The sequence below is a fragment of the Hesperophylax consimilis genome, chromosome 6 (assembly GCF_061612785.1).
Source record: "Hesperophylax consimilis isolate HC1 chromosome 6, BYU_Hcon_1.0, whole genome shotgun sequence".
NCBI classification, from domain to species: Eukaryota; Metazoa; Arthropoda; class Insecta; order Trichoptera; family Limnephilidae; genus Hesperophylax; species Hesperophylax consimilis.
The window spans coordinates 24,222,473-24,248,125 of record NC_142841.1 but is presented as its reverse complement, the minus strand read 5'-3'; the positions used below and the strand labels follow the sequence as shown (position 1 = coordinate 24,248,125).

General features: G+C 34.6%; 1 protein-coding gene across 1 annotated transcript in view; it reads right to left on the bottom strand.

Annotated features, from left to right (window-relative positions):
* Positions 1 to 25,653, bottom strand: part of slo (calcium-activated potassium channel slo) — a 141,415-nt gene that overhangs the window by 18,121 nt on the left and 97,641 nt on the right. Inside the window, exons 6-17 of the mRNA XM_089632480.1 lie at positions 24,569 to 24,736; positions 19,229 to 19,320; positions 16,683 to 16,793; positions 14,455 to 14,560; positions 12,824 to 12,976; positions 10,322 to 10,477; positions 9,332 to 9,385; positions 7,128 to 7,240; positions 4,639 to 4,797; positions 4,456 to 4,532; positions 1,937 to 1,987; positions 1,036 to 1,059 (exon numbers count right to left, since the gene is read on the bottom strand). Of these exons, the coding sequence (XP_089488606.1) occupies positions 1,036 to 1,059; positions 1,937 to 1,987; positions 4,456 to 4,532; positions 4,639 to 4,797; positions 7,128 to 7,240; positions 9,332 to 9,385; positions 10,322 to 10,477; positions 12,824 to 12,976; positions 14,455 to 14,560; positions 16,683 to 16,793; positions 19,229 to 19,320; positions 24,569 to 24,736 (1,264 nt within the window). The remainder of the gene's footprint in view (positions 1 to 1,035; positions 1,060 to 1,936; positions 1,988 to 4,455; positions 4,533 to 4,638; positions 4,798 to 7,127; positions 7,241 to 9,331; positions 9,386 to 10,321; positions 10,478 to 12,823; positions 12,977 to 14,454; positions 14,561 to 16,682; positions 16,794 to 19,228; positions 19,321 to 24,568; positions 24,737 to 25,653) is intronic.

The following is a 25,653-nucleotide window of genomic DNA, read 5'->3' as shown; positions in this document are numbered from 1 at the left end:
GAACATATTTTACTTAGTAAAGAATACAGACCTACCTACCTTCCTTAGAACACTTAATAAACACACATGCAACTCTACACATTCCAAATCTACAAAACGTTATTACTTGTCTACAGGTGGAGGATGTGAAACACGTTGTTGGTGAAGCATGCTCATCATTCTACTCGAGTGTTTGAAGATTCATACTGATTCGCTTGTAATATGTTACTTTGCTCTAAGATTAGAAAGCTGTGTTAAATGTGTTGGATATTAACTATTGTAATGACATGCAATGCAAGTTATGAAAGCAATATTTGGTGGTCGATGGCCTGGTGGGTTGGATGCTGCTCCACTGGCTGTAGGATGCAGTTAATTCCAAATTCAGAGCAGGTACCCACTTACTCCCTTTCAACCCAATTTATATTATGACAAATGTAACTAGATACTATAGTTCTTAGGGTTCGCAGAAAATAAAAGTTTAAATCAGGGATATAATATCAAAGATAGCAAAGTGTACTGTTGGTAAATCTGTTTTTGCATCGTTACATGAGTTTTTAGTTAATACATAGTATCTTTTCTACATTTTCTTCTATGTAAACTAATTAAATATATTTATAACACTGATAAATGTTTCTGATAAGGCTAAAATAGTCAGTACAGTAGATTACATCATCTTTGATAATGTACCCCCAAAATTATACATTCAGGACGTTTTAGTAAATCTTTCACGGCAATACGGGAGCATCAAATTTGTAAAGTTAATAGTGAGAGAGAGTATTAAGGATATTGCTTTCATTACGAGCATGTGTCAGACCTACGGCTCTAGAATGAGCTTACGAGTCGCCTAAGACGTAATAATAAACAAGAAATCAAATCCACTGGAGTGAAATGTAAATGTAAATAAACAAGAAAGAAGCGCTCCAAGAGGGGGCGGCGTGAGGGGGATGAGTCAGCGCCAACTGATAACTGATAGACAGGTAGCGCGGTGTGGGACCAGATTAACAGACCAGCGTTACAATATTCTACACGGCGACGCCACATGAGACTTGTTCTTACTTGCAAGGATGTATTCCTCGTCGCCTGATTGTGTGTAACACCAAAGTGTTCAGAAGAAAGGGAGACAGACAGAAAGACACACAACACATTTGTATTATAACATTTACACACAACAAAGTGAAAAGTACGGAGACAACATTTTAAATGCAGTACACTTAACACATTTCAAAGTAATTTGTTGGCTTTGATGTATCTAGTACGCGCAAGTGAGTGAAACTTAATGTTGTTAATAACAAACACAAGTGTTGCTGTTAAAGTTAAAGATCACTCACACAAACTCACAACACCTACACACACAACATTTAGCATTATGACAAGTAAACCTGTATCCAGGCACTTTCGCGGGACTTCTCAATCACATTTAAATAGATTGTGTATGCAAAATTTTTTTGGGTTCTTTTGTCTCTTTTTGATTCTCAAAGTGTACAAATTTATTATTATTTGTCATAATAAAAAAATAAAACAATACAACAACGAGAAAACGTCTAGATGCTGACGGCAAGTGACTAAACTCCCGTCATATATACACATAGACACTTACACACCTTACAATCCCAAAATTAGAATTATGGATAATTTACAAGTACCACTTTGCTAAATATTTGTGAAATTAATATTAAATTTCCCATCAAAAACAATGAATACAAAATATACAACAGATATGCTGGAACTCTATTAGGGTTATATTCAGCTAAACATTGATTTATCTAAATTTACAAAGATACACTGAGTTGTGTTCCAAACAGAAGAGATTCGGGGGAATTTGCTAGGAGAGTATCTCCTTATTCGAGATCCATCCTCGACTGGAGATCGTCTCGGTGAGATCTTGTTGTAATTAGTTCCCATGACCGGGAATGAGTTAATGCAATGGTACAGTTAGTCTATGAGGTGTGATACGTACTTGCCCTTCCAACCATCTGCACTGCTCGCACACCCTTCCTGAATGTTGCCACTGAACCAACAAACAGAGACGTCAGATGTTAATGTTAATACGGTATAATATCACCAAGTCACCACGTGGCCGGATTTACACATGGGTTAACACATCTAGCGGGACTGGGGAACACTGGTTAGGTCTATGAGGTGAGGGACTAGGGGTAGGGGAGTGCTGGAGCGTCTGTACTAGATTCCTGAGTCACCCTGGGTACTGAGTATTATATTATATGTGAGTCCTTGCTCTACTATGCAAGGTGGTGGATGGCATGATAAGCGTAACAAGTACTCTCAAGTCATATGTATTCTAAATAAATGGGGTCTCGCGTTAATGTACTAACTACGTACATGAAAATTTAGAATCATGTTTGTATGTCAAACTAATGGGTAGTGTGAAAGTAAATATAAATTCACAAGTGAATTCAGGTTTGGTGCAGTTTAGTGTAATCAACAATAACCGTTTTGTTAAAGAAAAAAAAGATAGCTGTAAGGAGAATGTTTATCACTAAAATGGTTTTAAATGGACTCTGACAGATAATGTATTACTTTTTTATATGGGAATGTAATATGTAGCAACAATAGAGAATAAAATAAGAGATTCTCTGATATTGAGATTGATTATATAATTTGGTGTGATTTTACAACTTTTTTAGATTACAGACTTTTCTTTGCAATGAAGGAGGATAAGGAAGATAATATACATATGAAATACTTAACGGAGGTTAACTACCTCCAGGAATAAGGCGTGATGAGTTATTGTAGAAGTTAAGTTCAAAATGCTTTGAAAGCTATTACGAGCCTTTTACATAAATCTGCTTAGCACACCAATAACGGAAATACAACATAAACTGGCAAAAAAAGTTTGTAGCAAAAAGTAACAAAAACTATAAACCCTGAAATAGGATTACATAGCGTATAGTCTCAGCCTAACCACAATACATGTCATGTTGTATGGAAGCAGACAAAGAGTTAACAGTTAATAGTAAGATGTATAAATAATGAACGCTTGTTATTGTTAACACACTAATGCGGGTGACTGGCGGAATGAGAGTTAAATGATTACGGAGGTGTTGAATAATAAACAGTTAGTATGTATGTAAAACACAGCTGAGATGGGTGTTCCGTACCCTCCATACAACCTTGGTAGGTGTTCAGACCCTGTTTCACCATTCCCGTCTGCATCATGATCATTCCCACATCTGCAAAAAGCCATAATTCCAAGAAAAAACACAGCAGGGTTGAAATATCCTCATCTTGCCAGATAGGTACTTACATACTATGGCAGGAACAAGTGAGATGTTTGTACGAGTATGTTAGCAATATGTACGTAATGCACTGACTTCGGTCTTGTGGGTCTTTCAGTTAAAAGCAAAGATATGGTTGAAGCTTGTTGGCTTGGCTTGAGCTGTTTGATGGACCCAATAACCCAGGGCAATCAGCGCAAATGACTGTGTGTTTGTGTCTGTTTACGGGGAATATGATTCTGGGAAAGAACGTGGGAGAAGGAGGGATTCCTTTGGCACAAGAGTATTTAGAAAAGTTCCTGCAAATATGCAATATTTCCTAAGCTTTACAGAAGAAATAGAAAAGTATTGGAATAGTCTCCTTATTGTTTATACATAGAAATAGGGTTAAATATTATAACATAAAAGAAAGCACTCAAAGTCTGCATCTAGTCATAAAGGTCACCGCTCTCATGGTGGATTTTAAGTTTATGTATAGGTACCTACATTCTTAAGTTTATAATAAAATGTGAATGTACAGTAGAATTGGTATTTAGTAAAAAGAAAGTCAACAAACACATTCTATCAAGGAAACAAAGAGTCATGCAGTCTTGAAACAAAATGTGCAAGGAGGGCCTCGTGTGAAACCAAATTGTCTTAAGTCATTCCGCGACAATCTGAAATACAGTTTCATTACAGCATTATCTATCTTGGTCATGCGATGGATGGGTAACTGCCCCAATTCCAAGTTGCAACTTGAACTTAACTTGGCTGGTGGCTTCTGTGGCCTTACTCTCTCCACTTACATGACCAAAACAACAGTGTTACAACCAACACTTTACTTAACAAGTCTGCATTCGATATAATTCATAGATAAAGAGAAAGAACAAATAAAAAGACGGGCACAGAGGCTCAGGCGAGTGATAAAGAGGTCAGAAATTAATAAAATATTGCACAGTACAGGGCTACAAATTTCTATTTCCGAAAGTATAAAGGCATTTGATTATTTTCTTTGTTCAGTTACCTAGATCACCCCCCATCTTCCTTTGCTGAGCGGCCACTAAAATATTCCCCAACACAACAAACAATTATGTCAATAGTTTCATTTTCTTTAACCTTACTTTCTTCTTCAACTTTATTTCATCGTCAGCTTTACTGTTTCCAGTAAGTAATTTATATTTAAATGTTAATTAGATATACAAGTCATATATTCCGTGTCCAAACCAAACACATAAACAGTAATAAGATTAAATTTTAGACTCACAGTTTTTGCACTTGCATTTCTTAATTAATGTTTCATCTTTAATGTCATCATGACAAGCTTTGCAGTAAAACCAGGCACTGGAATATAATTATAGGAATATAAGTACATAAAACATATATTAATCACACACAGTATGTAGTTACAACACCCAATGAACTTGTACTTAACATAGTGAATACATACCGTTTGACTTCATCTGCAGATTGGGCTATAAAAAAACCTTGGGTATTTGCTAATATTTTTGCACCTCTGGGATTTATGGAAATTTTACTATCATTTCCTTCTTCACCTCCCTTTATCTCGATCGCAAGGAGCAGAAGTTTCAACTTGGTGAAACACAGTCTGTCAAACATACAAAACGTTAGACATTGTGTTCAATTCAGTACTACATAAATCAATTTAAATTTCAAGGAGCTACAATTGCTGATTAAATCTAAAAGAGAAACATTGTAATATGTAAATACAATATTTATGTGATAACAGATTGAATAAAAAGTCAATACCTAATTATTATTGTGAGAGAAAGTGAAGCTGAAAATTTGAATGAGTTTTGCTTGATATTTTATAGATGGGTTTGTTTACTAAGAAATGCTTTTTACATACAAACAAAAATGAATGTTATTTTATTTATTACATAATATCTTTAAACATTTATGAAGTAAATGAAATTTAATTAATGAATAGATAAAATAATCATTTAAGTGCTAATAAAAATATCATCTATGAATTTTTCGAAAGAGCTGTGCTAAGAGACAAATAATTTTTCTAATGATAATAATAATTGTTAATTCAGGGATTGTCTATCTGGTGATACAAATTAAGCACTTAATCCGATGAAATCTTTTGCAATTATTATTTAATTTAAGCGCACAGTTTTAAATTTTCATGCTCCACCAGAGTGTTCATAGAAGCGTAATGAAAATAAAGTGAATAAGATAATTATTATATAAATCTGATTTGCCATTAGTCATTCCATAAGTGATGATTTATACTGTATTGTTATAGAAATGTTGTAAGCAAAGACAAACTTCAAAATGTATTTGGCTAAAACATGTAGTGAACCTACTTTCTTTAATAGTTTTGCGTTCCCCAAAAATGTTGACACACAAATAATTGTAACTTAAGATTGTTCTATAATTACTTATCCTGCTAAAATAATCTATCTTCTATATAAATAAAATGGAAAGGGTTTGTTCAAAATCTTAAATCTCCAAAAGAAATTGTGACATAACGATGCATTCCAATACGCGTGTGTTTTTATATACCTAGATTATATAGATGTCACCTGTGACAGGTGAAAACATGCTTTATTTAAAAACAGCGCCATCTGTTTGACGAAAGAGCAACACTCGCTATTGTTTCTCTATCTGCACAGATACAGCAACGCGTGGCGCGAAACAGCTAACTAAAAATATTGTTATTTGATAAAATTATGTTTAAACTAGTTTCAATGTATTATACTGTATCGAATTAAAATATAACAGCCATAACAAGATTGTAAAATATATCTGGATTGTTAAAAGATTTTTGTCTTTTTGGATAGAAGATAAAGTGACATCTGTGGAGCGCGGAACAAAGACCTGTTTTGGCTGTATAAATAATAATATATTTCTAAATCGTAATGAAGTTCCAATAATCAAAGAAAAATACTTTAAGCTATGCATTAAAACTATTTTGTCTTTTTATGAACTAGATCTAGTGTCTATAATAATAATGATTTAGTGATATAAATGAACAGTTATGGCTAGAAAGATATTTTGATTGTATTACATGATGAAGTCAGCCATTGTGCAACACTTGTGGGATAAATCAATGCTGATTAGTTATATTGGAATGAAGTGTACAATAGTAAGCTTCAACTAATGATGGGATTAGAGTGAAAATACCCAGTGTATAAATAATATGTTGTGTTGTATTTAATAAAAAATATATAAATATGGGTTTGGATAACAACAGGAAATTGAGTATTTTCGAAAAAAATAATTTGTTGAATGAAAATCATATAAATTTATAGTGTGTATTGAAGATGAAATAGAAAGTGTGTACATTACGGAACAAAAGCATAGTGTACTCGTAGGACTAGTCTGGCTCAATACACTGTGAAGCTATAAATACAACAATCAAGCAAAGCAACTTCTACACAGTGCAAATGTTCAGAAATCAGTGAATAGCTTTTGTTTGGAATGCATTATTTAGTACAAAGTTCAAGTCAAGAAAACCTGAATGCAGCTAATAAATAAAGGGCATAACATTCCAACGTAGTCCAGTGCAGTTATATGCACAAAGTATGAAAGAGCTCAATCATTCTGGTCTAGAACCCTATAGTCCTAATGACATAGACAATGGACAAATGGGCAGGCAAGTAACACGTAACACGTAACACCACATCAATGTACACTTGGGAATCCCTCCAGTCAAATAACTGAAGTAAGTCTCCAGCTCATGGCTCTAATAAGGTACGCGAGGCTACAGCCACGGGATGTAATATCAAACAGGATATCAACTCTTTGTTAGTCACAACAGTTAATAAAGAAAAGGGTCTAGAATGGTTGTGTCTGTTAGTGGTATAGTTGGTTGGTAGTTAGTGATTGTCAGTGGTCAGTGGTCAGTGGTCAGTGGCAGTGGTATGATGGGGTGCTACATGAAGTAGTGGGAGGGAGAGGCTGCCTTACTCGCTGGCCTGAGGAAACGTCATGCCGGTGAATGAAGGAGAAAGGGTCTCCGTGTACATCTCACACCCGGTGCCCTGCAGGTAATCGTTCTGCCACGCTTGCGTATCAGGGGACTGGAAAAACAACCAAACATTTCATCTGTCTACTCCCGGCTCATGTTCCACAACCATTATTCCCAGTATTATGCTAAGTTAGCCCTCCCTCTTCTAACATGACATCCTAACCATCGAACATCTAAACATCGAACCCAGAGCGAAATAAAGTGTTAGTTAAAGATGCAAAGATAGACTACGTTAGATAGGCGCCACGGTCAGCTGGCCAGTCCGGAACAACTGCGAGCGGTACCTGGAAGGGAAGGTTACACCCATGCTCAGATACACCTAGATACATCGAGATAGAGATACAAGGGACAGGTCACGGTAACGGTAACGGTCAAATAGGCTAACCATATTGATTTCTTTATAATGCATTACATAAAACTGTGCTTTTAAAATGGAAAGAGTTTAGACCTATTTTAAAATCACAGTTAAGCAGGCACCGGTGACGTTTAGCAGAATGACCGGATAATCGACTGTTCAATGCAGACAGAAGCGACAGTTTGCATCACTGACGATTATTCCGCCATCTCTGTCAGCGAGAAGTTACGCTGGGTTGAAGAGAGTTTGTGTGTGCGTGTATAATTTATATATTCAAACATTTAGACAACATCAAGTTATAGAGCATTAGACAGTAAGAAAGATGAAGCTTACAAAGGCATGACAAAACTCAGGATTTGCCATAGATTGCTCTAATAAAATTATACGCATGATTGTTTGAATCATTTTTAAAGGTATGGGATTCTATTTCGAAAGTATGCAATAAACAAAACTGATATTTGCTTGCAAAATCTTAAAAAATGATAAACAATCACGGAATAGTTTTCCATATGTATGTTTTATGTTTATGTGTGTAAGATAAAATAAAAAGAATGTTTTAATGTATGTATGTATTTAGTATAATAGATGTAGATATAATGCATCTAGTATGGCAAAAGAATGACTTGGCAACATCGGTTCTAAGGTGGTGGATGGAGGGTGGGGGGTAGAGGGTGGGGGGTAGTAAAGGTAGGAAGGGCGGAGGTCTTATACACTGAGCTGCGTGGCCGACTTACTCCGTAGCCCGAGCAAAGGGCATTCCAATAAACGTGGGGCTAAGCGTCTCGGTGTACATCTCCATCCCCGTTCCTCTCAAGTAGTCATTCGTCCACACTTGCATGTCTGGGGACTGTAAAACCATACCACAACATCCCCCAGTCAAATAGATACTATCCTTACACTAAGCACTATCCTTAACCTAAGTTAGACTGAGACATTCTTGAGTATTCAAACAGAGGCAAACAGGTAGCTTTACTGTGTTATTCATTACGGATTAATTAAGCCAAGTCAGAATCAATCAATCCAAGATCAATGCTTCTTAATACCAAACAAACAAACTCACACGAGAAGAGCATTTATATTTTTATATGAAGCCAGAATAACACTGTAGTTGTTATTTGAATAAACTTGAAGGTCTCAATCTCATAAACATGAATCAATTATTAAAGGCTATTCAACTTAGATATTCTTGAAACAATGCTTGTTTGCTTATTAAAAGACAAATAATGTATAAAAAATATACAAGTTTTGAGCCTATTTTGAACAAGATAATAATAAAAAGCTCTAAGCACAAATGCATGCCATATAGCTATAGCTAGATCTCCCGAGCTCCATAAACCATGGCTGGAAATAGAAATACATGTTAGACAAAATACTTTGTGTTTAGATGTTTTAAATGTTATTCTTTTATGTGAGAGCTTAGAACATATAATTTTACAATGTCAGAGAATAGTGGAATTTAGGGAATGTTATCAAAATCATGTTTAATGATGTGTAATGCGAACTTAACAGAATCCGAATACCAAACCTGCAAACAAACTACGCTTAATAACATTGATGTTACTCGAGGACTTTAATTTAATTACAATAGGGGAAAAATAAAAAAATAAGATCCGCAGCCCAGAGAATAAACGAGGTTGTTTTATTCTCGCAAAGCAAATGGATTCCATTGATGATGTGTACAATGAACATTATTAGTTCTAAGCCCTGTTTTGCAAAGTTCGTCCATACACCTTCTGTAGCGAAACCAAAACCGTCACCAGAATGCAAATAACTGAAAACATTACATACATTTGTGAAGCACAGTCCACGAAGTGCTCTCATGATATGAGTACGAGTCTCCTCCTATGTTTGATATTACAAAATAATATTCAAATAAAAAAGTGAAAAAATAAAAACTATAAAAAATCATAAATTTTAACCATTGTTTTGTTCAATTTAAATTTATTTATTTTAAATCTTACCATCGAACTGAATGCAAATTGAATTCTTAAAGAGTAAAAACATGTGTTCGAGAAATTTACACAGAGTTAACAAAAAATAAGCCCACTAAAATAAATCATTTGTTAATATTGCGCCAAACACTCAAAATGTAACAATAATACCTATATATACAAATATTATCAAATGTGTTTTGGTAAAACTCTTCAAGCCAATTAGTTTGGAATGTTAGTTTAAAGTGGTTTCATATAGAATAGTCTCCCAAGTACAACACGGTAAAGAACTTTTTTCTCATTAAGGCCTTTTTAATACTAAACACTAAATTTATGCGTACAATTTATTTTAAGTTTTTTCGAGAAAAACGTAGATGAAATTTTTCATTTCTAAAATCTTTAATAGTTACAATTAGAATTACATAAAATAGAATTACAATTTTTTACACCAAAATTTTGAAAAAAAAAATAACCCCTTTCATGTAATCAACAAATTTTATGAATTTGTAAATATTCATTTTTATTGCCTCCTGTAAAGTTTTCATTTTGTGGCTTGAAGGGCTTTACCAAACCAGTAGTTAAATATTCTTACTGGAAATCATGACAATCATTTCAGCGTGATCGGTAGAGAAGAAACTACAAACTTGTTTATTTAATCAGTTGGATCAAGAATTGGTACTCAATTATTTTGAAAAACAATGTAATAGAAAGTTAAAAAAGAATAAAAATTACGTAATTTAAAAAAGAAAAATAAAATAATTTTCTCATAAAAATTTAAAAAAAAAACATATGGTTAGGTTAGTAATTGTGGTTAGAGTTAGAAGGGGCAGGTGTTTGGGGAACTTACAGTTTTGAAACTTCTCATGGCAAACAGATTGGCCATCATGGTGGAGAAACCCGGTGCGAGGCAACTCTGTGCTATGAAACCTAATTTGAGCTCGGCCAGGCAGATCACGTCGTCTCCTTGCTTCCAGTCCCAAGATGGGATGTTCAGCAGGTACGCCTGGAAGTAAAACAGTTAAAAATATAAGTATTTCTGCGTCAGCTTCTGCGTAAGTCATCTGCCATCCAGCTTTAACCATGGGCCACCCTCAAATGTCACCAGTTTTGCGAATTCTTGTAGAAACAGTCACTGAGGAGCTGGATACAATAACAACTAATGATGAAAATTGCAGTTTTGATTAAAAAGCGTTTAAAGTATTTTTGAAATGCGTAACTAAAGTATTCGCTTATAACTAAATCAAACTTTTGCATGTCAGCCTTTTTAAAACCTACAGAAGTTATATTCACACAGTAGATAAAGAAGGGATTGGAGATACTAAAAAAGCGATGCAAACAGGGTAAGAAAATACCCTGTCTTTTGACGAAAAAACATATTTAGAATTGTGACAACGTAATGCAATATGTAATCTACATAAATAAAAATGTTAATGTATGTTTGTTCAAAATCTTAAATCTCCAAAAGTTCTTCACTGATTGTTTTGAAATTTTAACACAACTTTGCATTCAAATATGAGTTTGTTTTTATATACCTATATAATATAGATGTCACCTATGACAGGTAAAAACATGCTTTGAACTTGAAAACGATACATAGAGGAACGATTGATGCAATCTATTTTTGCGAGTTCTCTATGAAATTAATTCAGGAATGGAAGAAACAAAGGACAAATGTGGGAAAAAAATTATTTCGGGAACAATCGATCGAGAATTCAATGTATTAGCAAATCATTCATATTTAAAATATAACATATTGGATTATACAAATAAATTAAATAGGATTTAAAAAAAATATGTGCTAAAACAAATTAAAAAGGTATTCCACATACTGTGTACTGATTTTTTTTTAAATTTGAAATAGCGCGGTAAATGCAAGCCGAATCACCATTAGCGCCATGAGTATCTGTAGTTCACTATTCAGACCATAAGTGTCAAGTGCCACAGGTTAAAACTATCATCGATCTGTCATTGAGTGTCAAAGTGGAAAGATTCCGAATACGGTACTCAGTGCCGTGCGCATGTTTCATGTGTTCCTGTACACAGGACCGTGTTATTTTGAGTAGGTATTGTGTGACATTTTTGTTTATTCTGAAACTCATTTAGAGCCACTAACACTACCTACATATTCATATATGTACTTATTTACATATTTTGTATTGGTCATACATTTTTGAATTCTAGCTATCGTACTCACTTAAACGGTGATTTGATGAATCAGATATAAACTTTTGTAGTTTCTTATTTAGTTCTCCTATATATCCTATTCAATTGATGCCTCTTTCGAAAAATCTTCTGTGAGAAATGAACAAAAACAAATTACGGTACAGAACCTTGAGCCTGTACTAAAGTCACTCTTAACCTTTCCTCATCTGTGGTGTGTATTTACTACACATTGCTTCTTATAACTTTAATAACTCTATAAATATAATGAATTCTGGGTTCAGATTTTAGGTATTCCTCCGTTATACATTTATGCACTGAATTAAAAAATAATATTTTACATACTTTTCAAATTCAATTAAAAATCGGGAACAAATACACCAATACAATCAACTGTGTGACACTGCTTCGCGAAGAGTGTGCGAGCAAATGACACGCTATTGATGTCCCACTTTAGTTCGCTATACGGGAAACTTGAGAAATCCACACGTCCGCAGTTGAATTTTGATTTAGACCATCGATACCTACGACCGCATAGCTGTGTGTGTACAGTCCAGCGCCTGTTGTGCCAGCCGGCCGTTAGTTGGTCGCAGTCGGTCACAGACCATCGTTAGATGTGGACCCCTCGCACGTTTTTTTAGCATTTGCTGATGGTTTTTTCATGTTTTCAGCAATTAAATTACATTTATTATCACTTTTGATATAAAATATAATAAACATAAGCGATTAGTTATGAATATTCATATTTTTCCGATATTAAATCGCTTATTTAGAGATGTGTATTGACTACGCAGCACCAGAACGTGTGGATTTTTTTAGCACAGTAAGGGAAAGGTTAATGGCGCGTGTAGCTAAGGGTCAAAGGAAACTAATTCTTTTCGCAGTAAATAATTTTTTCAGGGTACTGTGGATAAATATTTTTTAAATTATCAGAAGTGTATAAAAAGGGCGGCTTTTTTACTAACATCTAAATACTTTTGCACGGTGTTAATAAAATGAAAAAATTCTCCGTGGCAGGGCAAGGAATTTGGCCTTTTGGCAAGGCCAAATTCGTAAAGTTACCAAGTGGTATCAAGAATAGAAGAACAGAATAAAGATACAGAGGAGAGAATCTGTTTTAAATAAGTTAGATTGACCGTATTTTATTGTGTACTACAAATATTATGTAAAAAGATTAGGTTGACCGTACCTTATTGTGATACTGCATTAGTTGAATAATAACCCTAATATCATCAGAGTAATTTTTAATGGAGATTACTCTCATGATATTGGCAGCATCTTCTGCATCAGGATCCTGACAATATTTATTTGCTAATACAAGGCAAGCGTCTGCTTCATGAACCTGCAAACATAAATCATTTGTATTTCCATCGCCAGAAAGAAAAAAAAAATAATAAACAATTTTGTAAATAAATTGAATTGCGTAAATAAAACTTTACCTAATTGAAATTCATAGCATAAAAAATTCAATTACAATGTTAAAAACTAAACAATTTCGGCTTTTAATTTTAATATTAATTCAACAATTTATAAATGAATACATTATAATGCAGTCAATCTATCTACTGTGAAAGAGTATAAAATCTACAGACATTTAAACAAAATGCAGATAACTTAGATATGTATAACAGAAGAAGTATTTATTACTTGTTAGTATAACAATATAGACATGCAGAGACATGCAAATAGTTTCATAACAACTATTGGACTTACCCTCGTCAAATTTTTAAATGTGTCTCATTTTTGTGTATTAAAAAAAAGAACTAAGTTAATTTGGTAATAATAACTATCTAGTTAATATTTGAAATTGACATTTTACCTTATATCCCACTGGTGGCTATTTTTTTAAATTGGTTTGATAAATAAATAATATCGTTCAAATCTTGCTAAAGAAACTAACAATATAACAAAAAAAAATTTAGTCGGTTAGATATTGCCGAGATTAATTTTTGGGTTACTATGCCGTGTTACGCTTCCTACTTCTTAAAAAATTAATTATAATATATATTGCTTTTTGGTTGTGAAAATCTCAAATTTTGGTATGGATTTAATTCTGAAATTTTTCAATTTGTTAAGATTTAAAAATAGATTTAATGAAGCAGCATTGATTTGTAGTAACCCAAAGAATCAAGGTATAAATTGCTTTTAGTGACCAACTATAAGACTATATTGCTATCGGCTTGTGTCCATTTCAACAGTTAAATATAAACTCTTTTTACAAACACATATCAATCTCATGCATATGTAGGCATAGAAAATTGTCCGTAAAGTAATAATAATGTAATAATTATTCATGTTGGTCAGAGGAGTTGAATAATAATTCTAGACGATGCGTAGTATGGAAAAACAATAATACGAGCAACACAGTTCCATCCCAACTTGTTAGTATGTATATCATGTTAATGCTATTATAAGAAGTATGTATTATTTATGCTTTAGAGATAGTAGACAACACATTATTACAAAAAGCGATTTTCAAGCCAAACAATTCCTTTGTTATGTATTAAAAATGAAACCCAAGAAAAAACAATGAAAGCGTTATTTAGTTATGCATATGCACTCAAAGGGAAACATTGAGATGATCGAATGATATGAATAAATCATAAAGTAAGAGTGAATGGGTAATGAGAAATGACATAATGGGCAGCCAATATTGATTGCCACAGTATCGGAAGTCCCATCTAACATTGGTAGTCACATTCTAGGCTTCATCGGATTGCTGATGCTGGGAGAGCAGAGGCTGTTAACATTGGCACGATAAGATACAACCACATCCACACACAAATATAGCCACTGGCCGTCGGCGACACTGCAACTGACCTTCACCCTCTGAAGGTCGATGGGGTTCATGATGGTTCCCTGGAAGAACTCCACCGTGGTGAAGTGTCTTTTGAAGAGGCCTTCCAGCTCCAAATCTGGCGGTTTCCTGCCATCACATCACCATTAACATCCACTACAAAGCGGTACACTAACAGTACGAAGGTCGAGTATGAACTAAAGTATGTCACGAAACCAAAGATCCACACATATTTGCTGTTAACACGTTAATAATCAGTGAGGACATCTTCATTCAAGCAGAAATCATTATTAACCACATCTACAAGACATACAGTGGAACATATCTGGAAGGGTATACATTCAAATCACATTTTCCATGATTCTTGTTTAATCCAAATGTTTGGTTGCTTACAGGGCATCAGTCTGCCTGCAGCTGACGAATGTAGGCCCAATGGGAGACAGTGCTTTTTGAAAACGAAATGCAATTTGAAGATATGAAATGGGCGATTAGTATAATACATGAGCAACTAGTCATATATAATGTGTACGGTAGATCGCAAGGTTTAGATGACATAATTCATTGCAGACACCTTCAGAATTACAAACGTTCTTTATGTTGTCTACAAACTACAGCTTGGCTGCTCGCTGTTGGCTCTCTGCTTGGCTTGCAATGGCGGCGTCGCGTTACAATCATTATGTGATACCAAAATTACCATGCATACATGACATTTGCAGATTCTAGGAATAATTATATACTGGAGATTGCTTTGGAAAATACAACACTCTGGCAACATTCTCTATAAGTAAACACCATTCAATAGTAACCAGTAATACATATAATCCAATGTGTTATTTTCCAAAGCAAGCTATGAATTCAAAATGTACAAAGCCAAATGTACTTTTGCTCAAAGAAGACAATAATTTTGTAAAAATAAATGTAAAATAGAATTTCAACCCTACGAAAGTGAACTTTAAATGATATTGTAAATAAAATATTAAAAAAATTTAAAATAGTGTAATATTAAACGACTGCCGTGCTTCATCTTTCCAGCTTTGTAACACCTAACCTTGACTCGTTCAAGGTCCACGGCATTCATCATGGTACCCTGAAAAAACTCCACAGTCGTGTAGTGACGTTTCAGCAAGCCTTCCAACTCTAAGTCCGGCTCTTTCCTGCAATATCATCACGCACTTCAACCACCGAACATTGTACAACAATACACACATATCACAATACACTTGTCAATGTGCTAAACACAACCAAAACTAACTCATCTACTCCATTTGTGTAACGGCCAAGCGTATTTCATTGTAATTCAAATTGCCTAAAGGTTCAATTGATCAAACCGATATATCGGTAACTTTAAAAGGTTCACAATATGCTGGCTTGAGGTTTCCCTCACAAAAGTTATCTTTGGGGATACTGTGCAATGAATCTGGTCTTGTTGATACATATATAGATATTAATTATCAAAAAAGTATGGTTCATCTACAGGGTTTTCCAATAAGAGGTGTTATTTTGATATTCAATCGTAAAAGATCAATGGTTTCGTTGCTTGTGTGGCACGTAGCGCCGTCTTGTTGAAAGTAAACTTTGTCCAGATCAATACCATCCAATTCTGGCCATAAAAAATCATTAATCATCTCTCGATAGCGCAATCCATTCACCGTAACTGTTGCTCCAGCCTCATTTTCGAAAAAGTAAGGTCCAATGACTCCGCCGGACCATAAACCGCACCAAACAGTCACACGTTGAGGATTGAGAGGCTTTTCAACAATAACTCTTGGGTTTTCCGAACCCAGATGCGACAATTTTACTTGTTGACGAAGCCACCAAGGTGGGAATGGGCCTCATCACTCAAGATGATTTGCATTTGATTCACTCAAGTGAATTTTAATAATTTCAATGCGTTGTTGAAGCGTGTATCGTTGCATTTTTATTAATGGCGTAGTTTCTACTTGTCAAATGTCAAAAAATGACAGCTTCAAAAGTAACATCTACCGAAATAGCGGGCTATTCAAAATAACACCTCTTATTGGAATACCCTGTATAATATATATGAATCAAAAAAACATATTATAAAACATGGAGTCATAAGAAATATTAAATTGAATTCAAATGTACACAAAAAATATCATTGTACTGATTTATTTTCAGATCTTCAAAAAGTGAAAATATAAATATCATTTAAATTAGGAGAAAAATATGACAATTTATCAGAATATTAGAGTGATTATTTAGTAAAATAGATATTGATGATTTTTTTTACCTGTGTAGAAATACCACTTCAACGTCTACATCCTCTCTATCTTCGTGAAGAAAGTCCTTCAAAAAATGACTGACCGATTCGTATGTGATGTGACCACATACCACAATGTGCCTAGCGAAAATTTCAGAAACGAATTAGTTTTCAATACATCAAGTTTGCATTACACGTAATATGTACCTGCCACCGTTGCCATCGATTCATTACGTCATGCATTTATTACATCTACACTATTATTGGAGCCAGAATTATTTTTATTGCTGTGCTTTGCGATAAAAGCGCAAATCCCTGAGTGGTCTTTAATTCATAGTATTATTTTTTTTTAAAGAGAAATATAAAATGATTAATTAAAAGATTTCATTTCATAATTACATGTCCTTCAAATCAGATGTGAGTGACTTTATGGTCATGCAAATCATAGTACTAAACAGTTTATGGTACCTAGAAAGATTTTCAGTGGTATTATAAAATAGCACTGATCAATTATGACAAAATTTTGAATAAATAATGACTTATTTGACTATTTCTATTGACACAATTGACACTCACAACAATAGGAAGGGGGGATTGTGTAAAATATAGCTGAAGTGCGCCATTCTGACTTGAATTATTAAATTTAAGTGACGTATCATGAACAGAGGTGCGGTGATAAATTGTCAATATTACTAAATTACTAAAAATCATAAAGCTCCAACATTAGTATCCATAAAAAATTAAAACTTTGTTAAAATTAGTGCAACAGATTAGTAGTGAAATCTTTTTTATAATGCAATACTGTATTGAACCATTTACAATCTTAATCCTTTTTATGGATATTAACCATCTATTTTTGGATAAATTATTGATCCAAATTATCACACAAATTTATTTAAATCAATAAACCACAAATAATTCATTAATTTGAATCTAAACAGTTAGCGTTATGTGGAAAATTTTAATTCATAAAGTAAACTACGCTATGGAAAAATGACAGAAACTGTTAAAAGAATATACAATTTGAGATAGATTTGCCGTAACCAAAAGTTTTGATTATGAAGCTGTATCTAGAAGCATATTCTTTGCAGGTACGGCCATTCTCTTAGCATAGGATACTAAAGAGTTGCAAACATCGAATACCTTCCCATCATAGTAAACATATGGGAAAGGAGGCAAATGTGAGCTAAATTACTTTAAACAATACTATGTATCTAGTGGGACCATCGAGTGCTTCAGAAAAAAGATTTATACTACTTACATACTTGCAAGTTTTACAAATAATATCATTGCATTTTTGAATAAATTTAAAGGTGAGTTTGTTAAAATCAATTAATTTAATTGAATTGCATTGAAATAAAATCGATTACTAAACGCAATGATCTTATTTGAAGAGGGAAAATACAATAAATAAATAAAAAAACAAACGGAAAATTATAAAACAATATTAGGTGGTAATGAAATAAAACCAAATGAATGAAACCAACAAAGTATTATAATGTAATTAGATTGATGAAATGTTTGTTACCAAGTTGTTTCTAGAGTGGGTAGCAGACGTAATATCTACCAAGTCTAGGCGTGCAATAGCTGCCATGCAAACTAGTCAGCAGGCATTACATTAATCATCTATAAATAATCAATATTATAAAACATGATAAAGGAAATGAAATGAAACTGTCAAAACTTCAAGGAAGGACAATACTTGTTGGTCATGAAATAGGAAATGGCTGAGAGCTGGCTCTACTGGGCTTGGCGGGCCAGTGAGACCAAACTCCATCCATGGTACTTCTCAAATCTATGGACAACGCAATGAACCTACGACTTAAGTCTATTGTTTGTATTGTGTACAGTAAAGTATTACAGTAAGTATCTACAGCCGAACTATTGAAAGAATATCATGTCCTAAATGCACACAGCCTTGCCACGCTCTAATGATGTTGGAGTACGGTTCTATAGAATAAGAGTAAATAGGTATTGTATTACCATCGGAGGCTATTCGGCTATTCGCCCATTCGGCCAGTTAATTATTAGATTAGTTAATGTGGTGGGTGGGGGTGGGGATGTTAAATAGTATGTATGTAAGAGGGACACAAAATACGACGTGCAGGTTGGGATATCCCTTAACAAGTAAGTCTGTCAGTCTACTGCATGTTTGAAAGGTGACTAGTAGGTAACATTGTATAATTAGTGGAGCGCATAAACTCTCAAAACAAACTACTTTACACTAATAGAACGTTGTTTATAGTAAGTTATAGTAAGTATACACCGAGATCATTCCAAATGTACAACATTCCTCCAAAGTATAATCCAACTATAACCACCTAGATGGGTACAACCACAACACTAATCTTCCAATAAGACACCATTTACGAACATTCAACAAGTTGACTATTTAATCTTCCACATATGTATTGTCAATACTAGATCAAGGATTAATTCCTCTTTCGTAAAACAGTGTCGACAAGAAGCGTGCTAGGAAGAGAGAGAAAGACAGTAGATAGAGGAGGAAGGATAATAGTTATCACAACACGAAACACAAACAGTAGTATGAAGGTAGAGGTCCCCCTGGCTCTCACCTGCGTCCACGTTCGTTCTTCAGGGTGCCGCCGTACTTGGGTCTAGTGCCGATCAAGTCAATTATCTCGGGGATACAACTGGCAAATATCGCCTACACGCCGGCAGACAAACAAGACAACCACATGTCATTCATCATCAGCGTGGTGACAACAATGAGCTTTGGACGGGGACTGGTCGGAGCAACCCCACGCTCGGGCAGGGGACGGGGCAAGGAGCGAGGGATCAGGGACACAGTAAAACACATTGGGACAAAATGTTACATTATGTACAAAATTAATATAAATTCAAAACATAAAATATTTTAAGTTCCTCAACTATCCGCAGTATACTCTTTTAGCAGTTTCCTCTTTTAAGATGAACTTATTGTTCTGGTTTTTTGTATCATTCTTTCAGTGTTCACTCCGTAAGCGTTTAGTATAACATTAGTGTGTGTAAGATGAATGGATGAGCCTCTCACCGCCTGAGCGTGGCGTGGTAAAGTACTATCTATATAAGACAAGGTGTCCGGGAGACACAGGCACTGGCTGTGTGTGTTTCTTGGGACATGGTGGTGCTGGGTCTAGCGCTACAGCGTGGCAGCAGCAAGGCATCGTGTGCAAGCAAAACATATCAATGGACAACACTACTCATTTACAGCATTACATTATTCTGTTAAAATGGATCGATTGATTATCCGTTACTATGTTCAACAAGTTGTGAAGCGTGTGAACCGTATATAGATGAGCGTCGCCCGTAGGCCCCCGGTTGTGTGCCAACAGCGGGGCCAACAGCGGGGCCCACGGGCGGCGGCGGACGGTGGGAGACTAGTCCTTACTGAGCATGCGCCATGGCACCAAGAAACCAACACTAGTTAAAAGGTAAAACCAACTCTGCATTCAAGTCAACCAACTCTGTTATTAGGTAATATGAGAGTTAAAAGTAAGTAAGGGGCGGCTAGCGCGGTGGCGTGGCGGGGATATCGTGGCAGACAGCCCCGCCAGACCAGGCGTGTCGCGGCCCGTGGCAAACAAGCAAGTGTTAGTGAAGGCGCGGGCCGGTACCTGCGACGTATGTCCTTGGAGTACTTGCCGCCGTACTTGTTGCGCTGGGCCGCCAGTTCCGTGATCTCGGGGATCCAGCTGGCAAACACAGCCTACCGACACCAACCACCACACTCTCATCACTCTCTAATGTCACTCGACTCAAGCATTACTCCTAACCTACTCTTACTCCTAGCTAGTGATTAACTAACTACTACACTGCTGGTACCCGCCCACGCTGCCCGACTACCCGACCCCCGACTGACTCTACGCCTGCCTGCACCTGTTTCCACATAACCACCTCATTGCAGCGTTACTTTACTTGCGTAGCTTACAAGGCTGTGTGGCAATGAGCATGATATGTTTGGCTGTAGTGAGTCATCGTAGGTTCTTACGTTATGAACGAAATGATTCAAATGTTTTAGTGTGTACAAAAGAGTATTATTTTACTATACCAAATAAAAATGATGAGGAAATGTTATGATTATAATATAAAGGAGTATAGAATAACAGAAGATTTAATAATTGTGTTTAACGTGAAGAGATATCACACACACGCTACTCTCGCACACACCCTAATCAGAATATGTCATGTATTGTACACCCAGGTTCAATAATATTATCTGGCGAGTTTCTTATGTCGGTATTAGATGATCAACTTACAGCATCTTGCTTTGAGATTCTACTTTGAAATGATTCATTATCTCTATTCCCTACAGTTATCCCAATAATAGCTTCTACATCTAAAGATTATCACGTTATCTATTTAATTAGAGTAGTCGTGTACTGTACCTTTAGATTTTCCACAACAAGGATCTTGATTAGAATTTATGCACTCCACACGTAGTGAAATAAACATAGTAATATGTATACACATTGTATAATAAACATAAAGAAAGAAGGAAAATGGGATAGAGTTGGCCATTATTGAATATTTCAGTTACTGACAATCAACATTATATTTAAGTCCAACTTCAAAATTATGGAAATTGACAGAACCATAGATCATAACTTTAAATTACAAAAAAAAAAACAACAACAACAACAATTCTATTGAGTGAACAACATGATGGGGGTAAATCATCAAAATAAAAACATTGAAATTGATTTACTTTTAAATAAACGCACATTTATGGCTATCTAACATTTATGGTTACTAGGGATAGATTGGTTTTACATGCTTCAAGACTACATAAGTCACGGATGTGTTCCCGCGATATTGTGTGAAGAATTTCTTCATTCAAGCGGCTAATGAAAAATGGTCTGTTTTGCAATTTTCGTTTTGGGTGTAAATTATTGTATTTATTTAATCAAGACTAATGTTTTATACTTATCAAGTTTGTGTCTAAATGTGCATTTGTGAGGAATGTTTGGATTAGTATTTTTGGTTAAGATATTATTGAATCTGGGTGGATTGCTACTATTTCATAACAAATTCATAAAATAAGTGTGCAAACATAATGATAATATATAATAATAAGTAAAACAAAAAATATCGTGCAACTATTGTATAGGTACATATATTTAAACAAAAAAATACACTAAAGACACATATAGTACTATTTTCGTTCTCCTAGTCAAGAAAACATTGGTAAAAAAAAGCGTACATTAAAAATAAAATAGCTTTGACAGAACTACAATTAATATAATCAAGAAGAGGTGTGGTTAGAGAAGGGAGAAAATAGAGATCTTCCGATAGAACACCCGCACATAGAAAGGTATGAAGATACCGTTCTGTACGGGCGAGTAGATAGCATAATACATCTGACGCCACTGATGCCAACAGTTGATCATTAAAACATTAAGGACTAGGAAACTGTGACAGGACATTTTTACATCCAACGACTTAACACATATTCTTATTTAAGATACCACTAGGTACAGCAAACTCGATAACTGCAAGTTTATCATACTAAGTGAGATCAGACCGAAGACAAAAGTAAAAATATGTGCACACCCCGCCCAACGAGAAATGCCTTGTCATTGTTTGTGACGAAGTTTAGATCAACTTTGAATACCTCTTTCCGTGTTCGCGTTTCAGCTCGCCACCGTACTTGGACCTACTTCCTACCAGCTCTATAATCTCTGGGATGCTACTGGCAAACATTGCCTGTAATAGACAACGGTGTTAACATTTACCACTCACTAGAAACACGTCGCGCCCGTTGCCTTCTTCGCAACAGGCGGGGCGATATTATGATGCCATCGCCTTACAAATATTCCAGAGACTAGTACATAACACTGTTAGCGTAACTGCAAGCAGTCCCAAGCGTACTGAGTTATGCAAAGAGCTGCTTGGAGTGGCACTTTTAAGTATTTTTTGTTTTCCCGTCTCTCAAGTATTTATATCTTGATGGTTTGTACACATAGGGTAGGAGATAGAAGGTGGAAAACATATTACAAAGTGATGGACATGTTATTGCGATAACACCACAACTTTGTAAAATTATATTTCCACTCGGAGAGTTAATTGGGGTTTATTATTTTGTGCTTGACTATGGTTTACAAAACACAAAATCGGTAAATAAAACTAAAGGGGTGTTTAACACACTTAAAGTATAATGTTTAAAGCAAAAGCAAGCAAAAGTCGGACTATTAAATAGTTATGTAACTAAAGATAAAGCATGCATAATGATGAATGAGTGTGTGTATGTGATATGAGCATATTATATATATATATATATTGCGTATATATACGGGTAATATATTAATGTAGGTGATAATATGAGTGTAAAGGTGTGAGGAACCTATCTGACTCACTCTCCCAACAATCCTGCCTTGCAGCTAAATGCTATATTATGTAATATATACTAGATAGAGAGAATGCTAAGAGTAGCCCCACGAGGGGTGGCGGGGCGGGGCGAGGAGAGGGGGCAGAGGGCTATGGACAATGAGTTCATTGCCACGCCGACTAATGCTCCAACCATAAGGGGCTTATACATAGGTGCTAAGTAAGAAATATCATGAAAAGTATTGCTCAGTGTGTGGGGGGACTTATCTTTCTGATTCATATTCTATCAGTAAATATATTATTTATAACATCAAATTTGTGGCAAACTCTCTTTTTGACATACATCAGTAAAGTTAGCACTCGTGAAAAGTACTAGAATATTAAAAATGACAAGGAATAAACTTTATTGTTTGCCATTGAATTTGTAAAATATTTCAGTAAGCAGAAGGTATGTAACTAATTTATATTATAATATAATCAAATGGCTTTTAATTAGTAGATATATTGTTTTTCATTTACACATGAATTCTTATTTATATTTCACAAAAGCAGCAACAAAAGATCAGATTGCCTGCTGTTGAGGATGAATGTTGACCAAAGTTCTGAATCATTTACTGCAAGTCTTTAAATACTAAGGACGGGTTGGTTCACGGAATTTGAACAATTCATCAAAGTTCTGTTAAAGTACTATTCAAGTTCTGTTACTATTTCAGTTTTGTGAAACAACTGGTCAACAATGATATAATAACAGAACTTGAAAAGAACCTTCAAATAACTTGAAGGAACTTTGAAATTTGACAAATTGTTCAAATTCTATGAAACAATACTTATTTATAGTTGTCAAAATTCACATCATTTCAAAATCAGTTATGAAAATATGGCACGCCGGAGAGTTATTTGCAAACATGCACCCATCCATACTTTCTCAGCTATCCATTCATTTTTAAATTGGACAGTATAGATAGTTCTTTTGGTACTTCCTTATCTGTTTATTTCGTCACCTTAGTAAAAATATAAACATATCCAAGAATATCTACCACCACCTATCCCTCATTTATTTTATTTTTATTTTTATGTCACAAAGTTATTATCCAAATTTTATTTAGTAATATTATTAATGAAAAAAACACAATTTTGTTTGTTTGAGATGTTAGATTGATATTCACTGATACCTATTTCAGAAATTGAGTGATATAAAACATAATTATACACTATACATTTTTATTTAGTAAATTTTAATGAGGTGAGAATCGAAATGAGATTAATAGTTTGCAACACCTTTCAAAATAAATCCCCTATTCCCCGTTTGGAGTATTTCTCGTTTGCACCAAGTTCTCCAATCATGCAAACAACAAACACTACGGACATAGATCATTCAACTGCTGAGGAAAGGAAAATGAAGAGATATCATTTCACTCCCCGATTACTCAATAATATATAATTAACACTCTGGCGAGTAAAAGCACAAGTTAAGTAATCTGAATGAACTGAAAACTAAAGTCAACATTCAACACCTTCACAAACATTGCCACATTTATTGACATAATGATAAAATAATAATATCGAGAGGAGATTGAAAGGTTACTTACCAAGCCAACGAGGAGGAAAAATACTAAAAAGGTCCTGCCTAGAACTGTCTGACAGTAGACGTCGCCGTAGCCCACAGTGGACATGGTAACGATGAGGAAGTACACGCAGGTCCAGTAGGACAGCTGCTGCGGGTTGTTGAACTCCAGCGGGTCTCCGGAATTCTCCAACTAAACATCACAAAATAATTACATATTTATCGAAAAAAACAAACACTTTGTGGCTTGACATTATAAAGATGGAAAAAAAATTCTTTGTTTTAAACCACTTTATTGAGATATATAAGTCGACCGGTTTCGGCTGCACTCAACCTTCTTCAGGACAATGGAAATATAAACTCATGTTCTCAGTTTATATTTACATTGTCCTGAAGAAAGTTGAGTGCAACCGAAACCGGTCAACCTATATATCTCAATAAAGTGGTTTAAAACAAAGATTTTTTTTTCGTTTATAATTACATATTTCATTATTTGCACATAACAAATTCTAACACAACTTAAACCTCTATACAACAGTCCCTTGGCAGTAACCCAGACGTGTCATTTTATTTTTACTTTAGAATTTTTTAATGGAGGTGAGTTTTACAGGATGAAAATGTTTGCTAAGGGCAATTTAAGATATCTGCGTAAAACAAATTTTTAGTAAATAAGAATACAAAATCACAAATAATTACGTTCGTGGGCACTCTAGAAAGAAGCCATTCCCATATTATTATAAATGTAGGTACTACTAATATTCTCAAAAATTATCTTTAAAAAATTGCATTCAGAAGAGAAACCATTCACATGTCCCGAATTTCAACACTTTATGATTTCATAACACTATTTCTAAAAAATTAAATCCACGGCACCGTAAAAAAAAATTATTCTTATATTCAGAATGAAGTGTTTTAATACCGAAAAATCAATTTTAATGCTGAATTTGTAAGGTTGTTGAGAAAGAAACCATTCCATATTCGGAATGGAAAGGTTGTCATCAAAATATCTTGAAAGTATCACTTCTTGCTAGCTCTGGAAAGAAACCATTTCAATGTTCTAAATGCATCGTTAATGTTCTCATAAATTTATCAATAAAGATTGAAAAAATG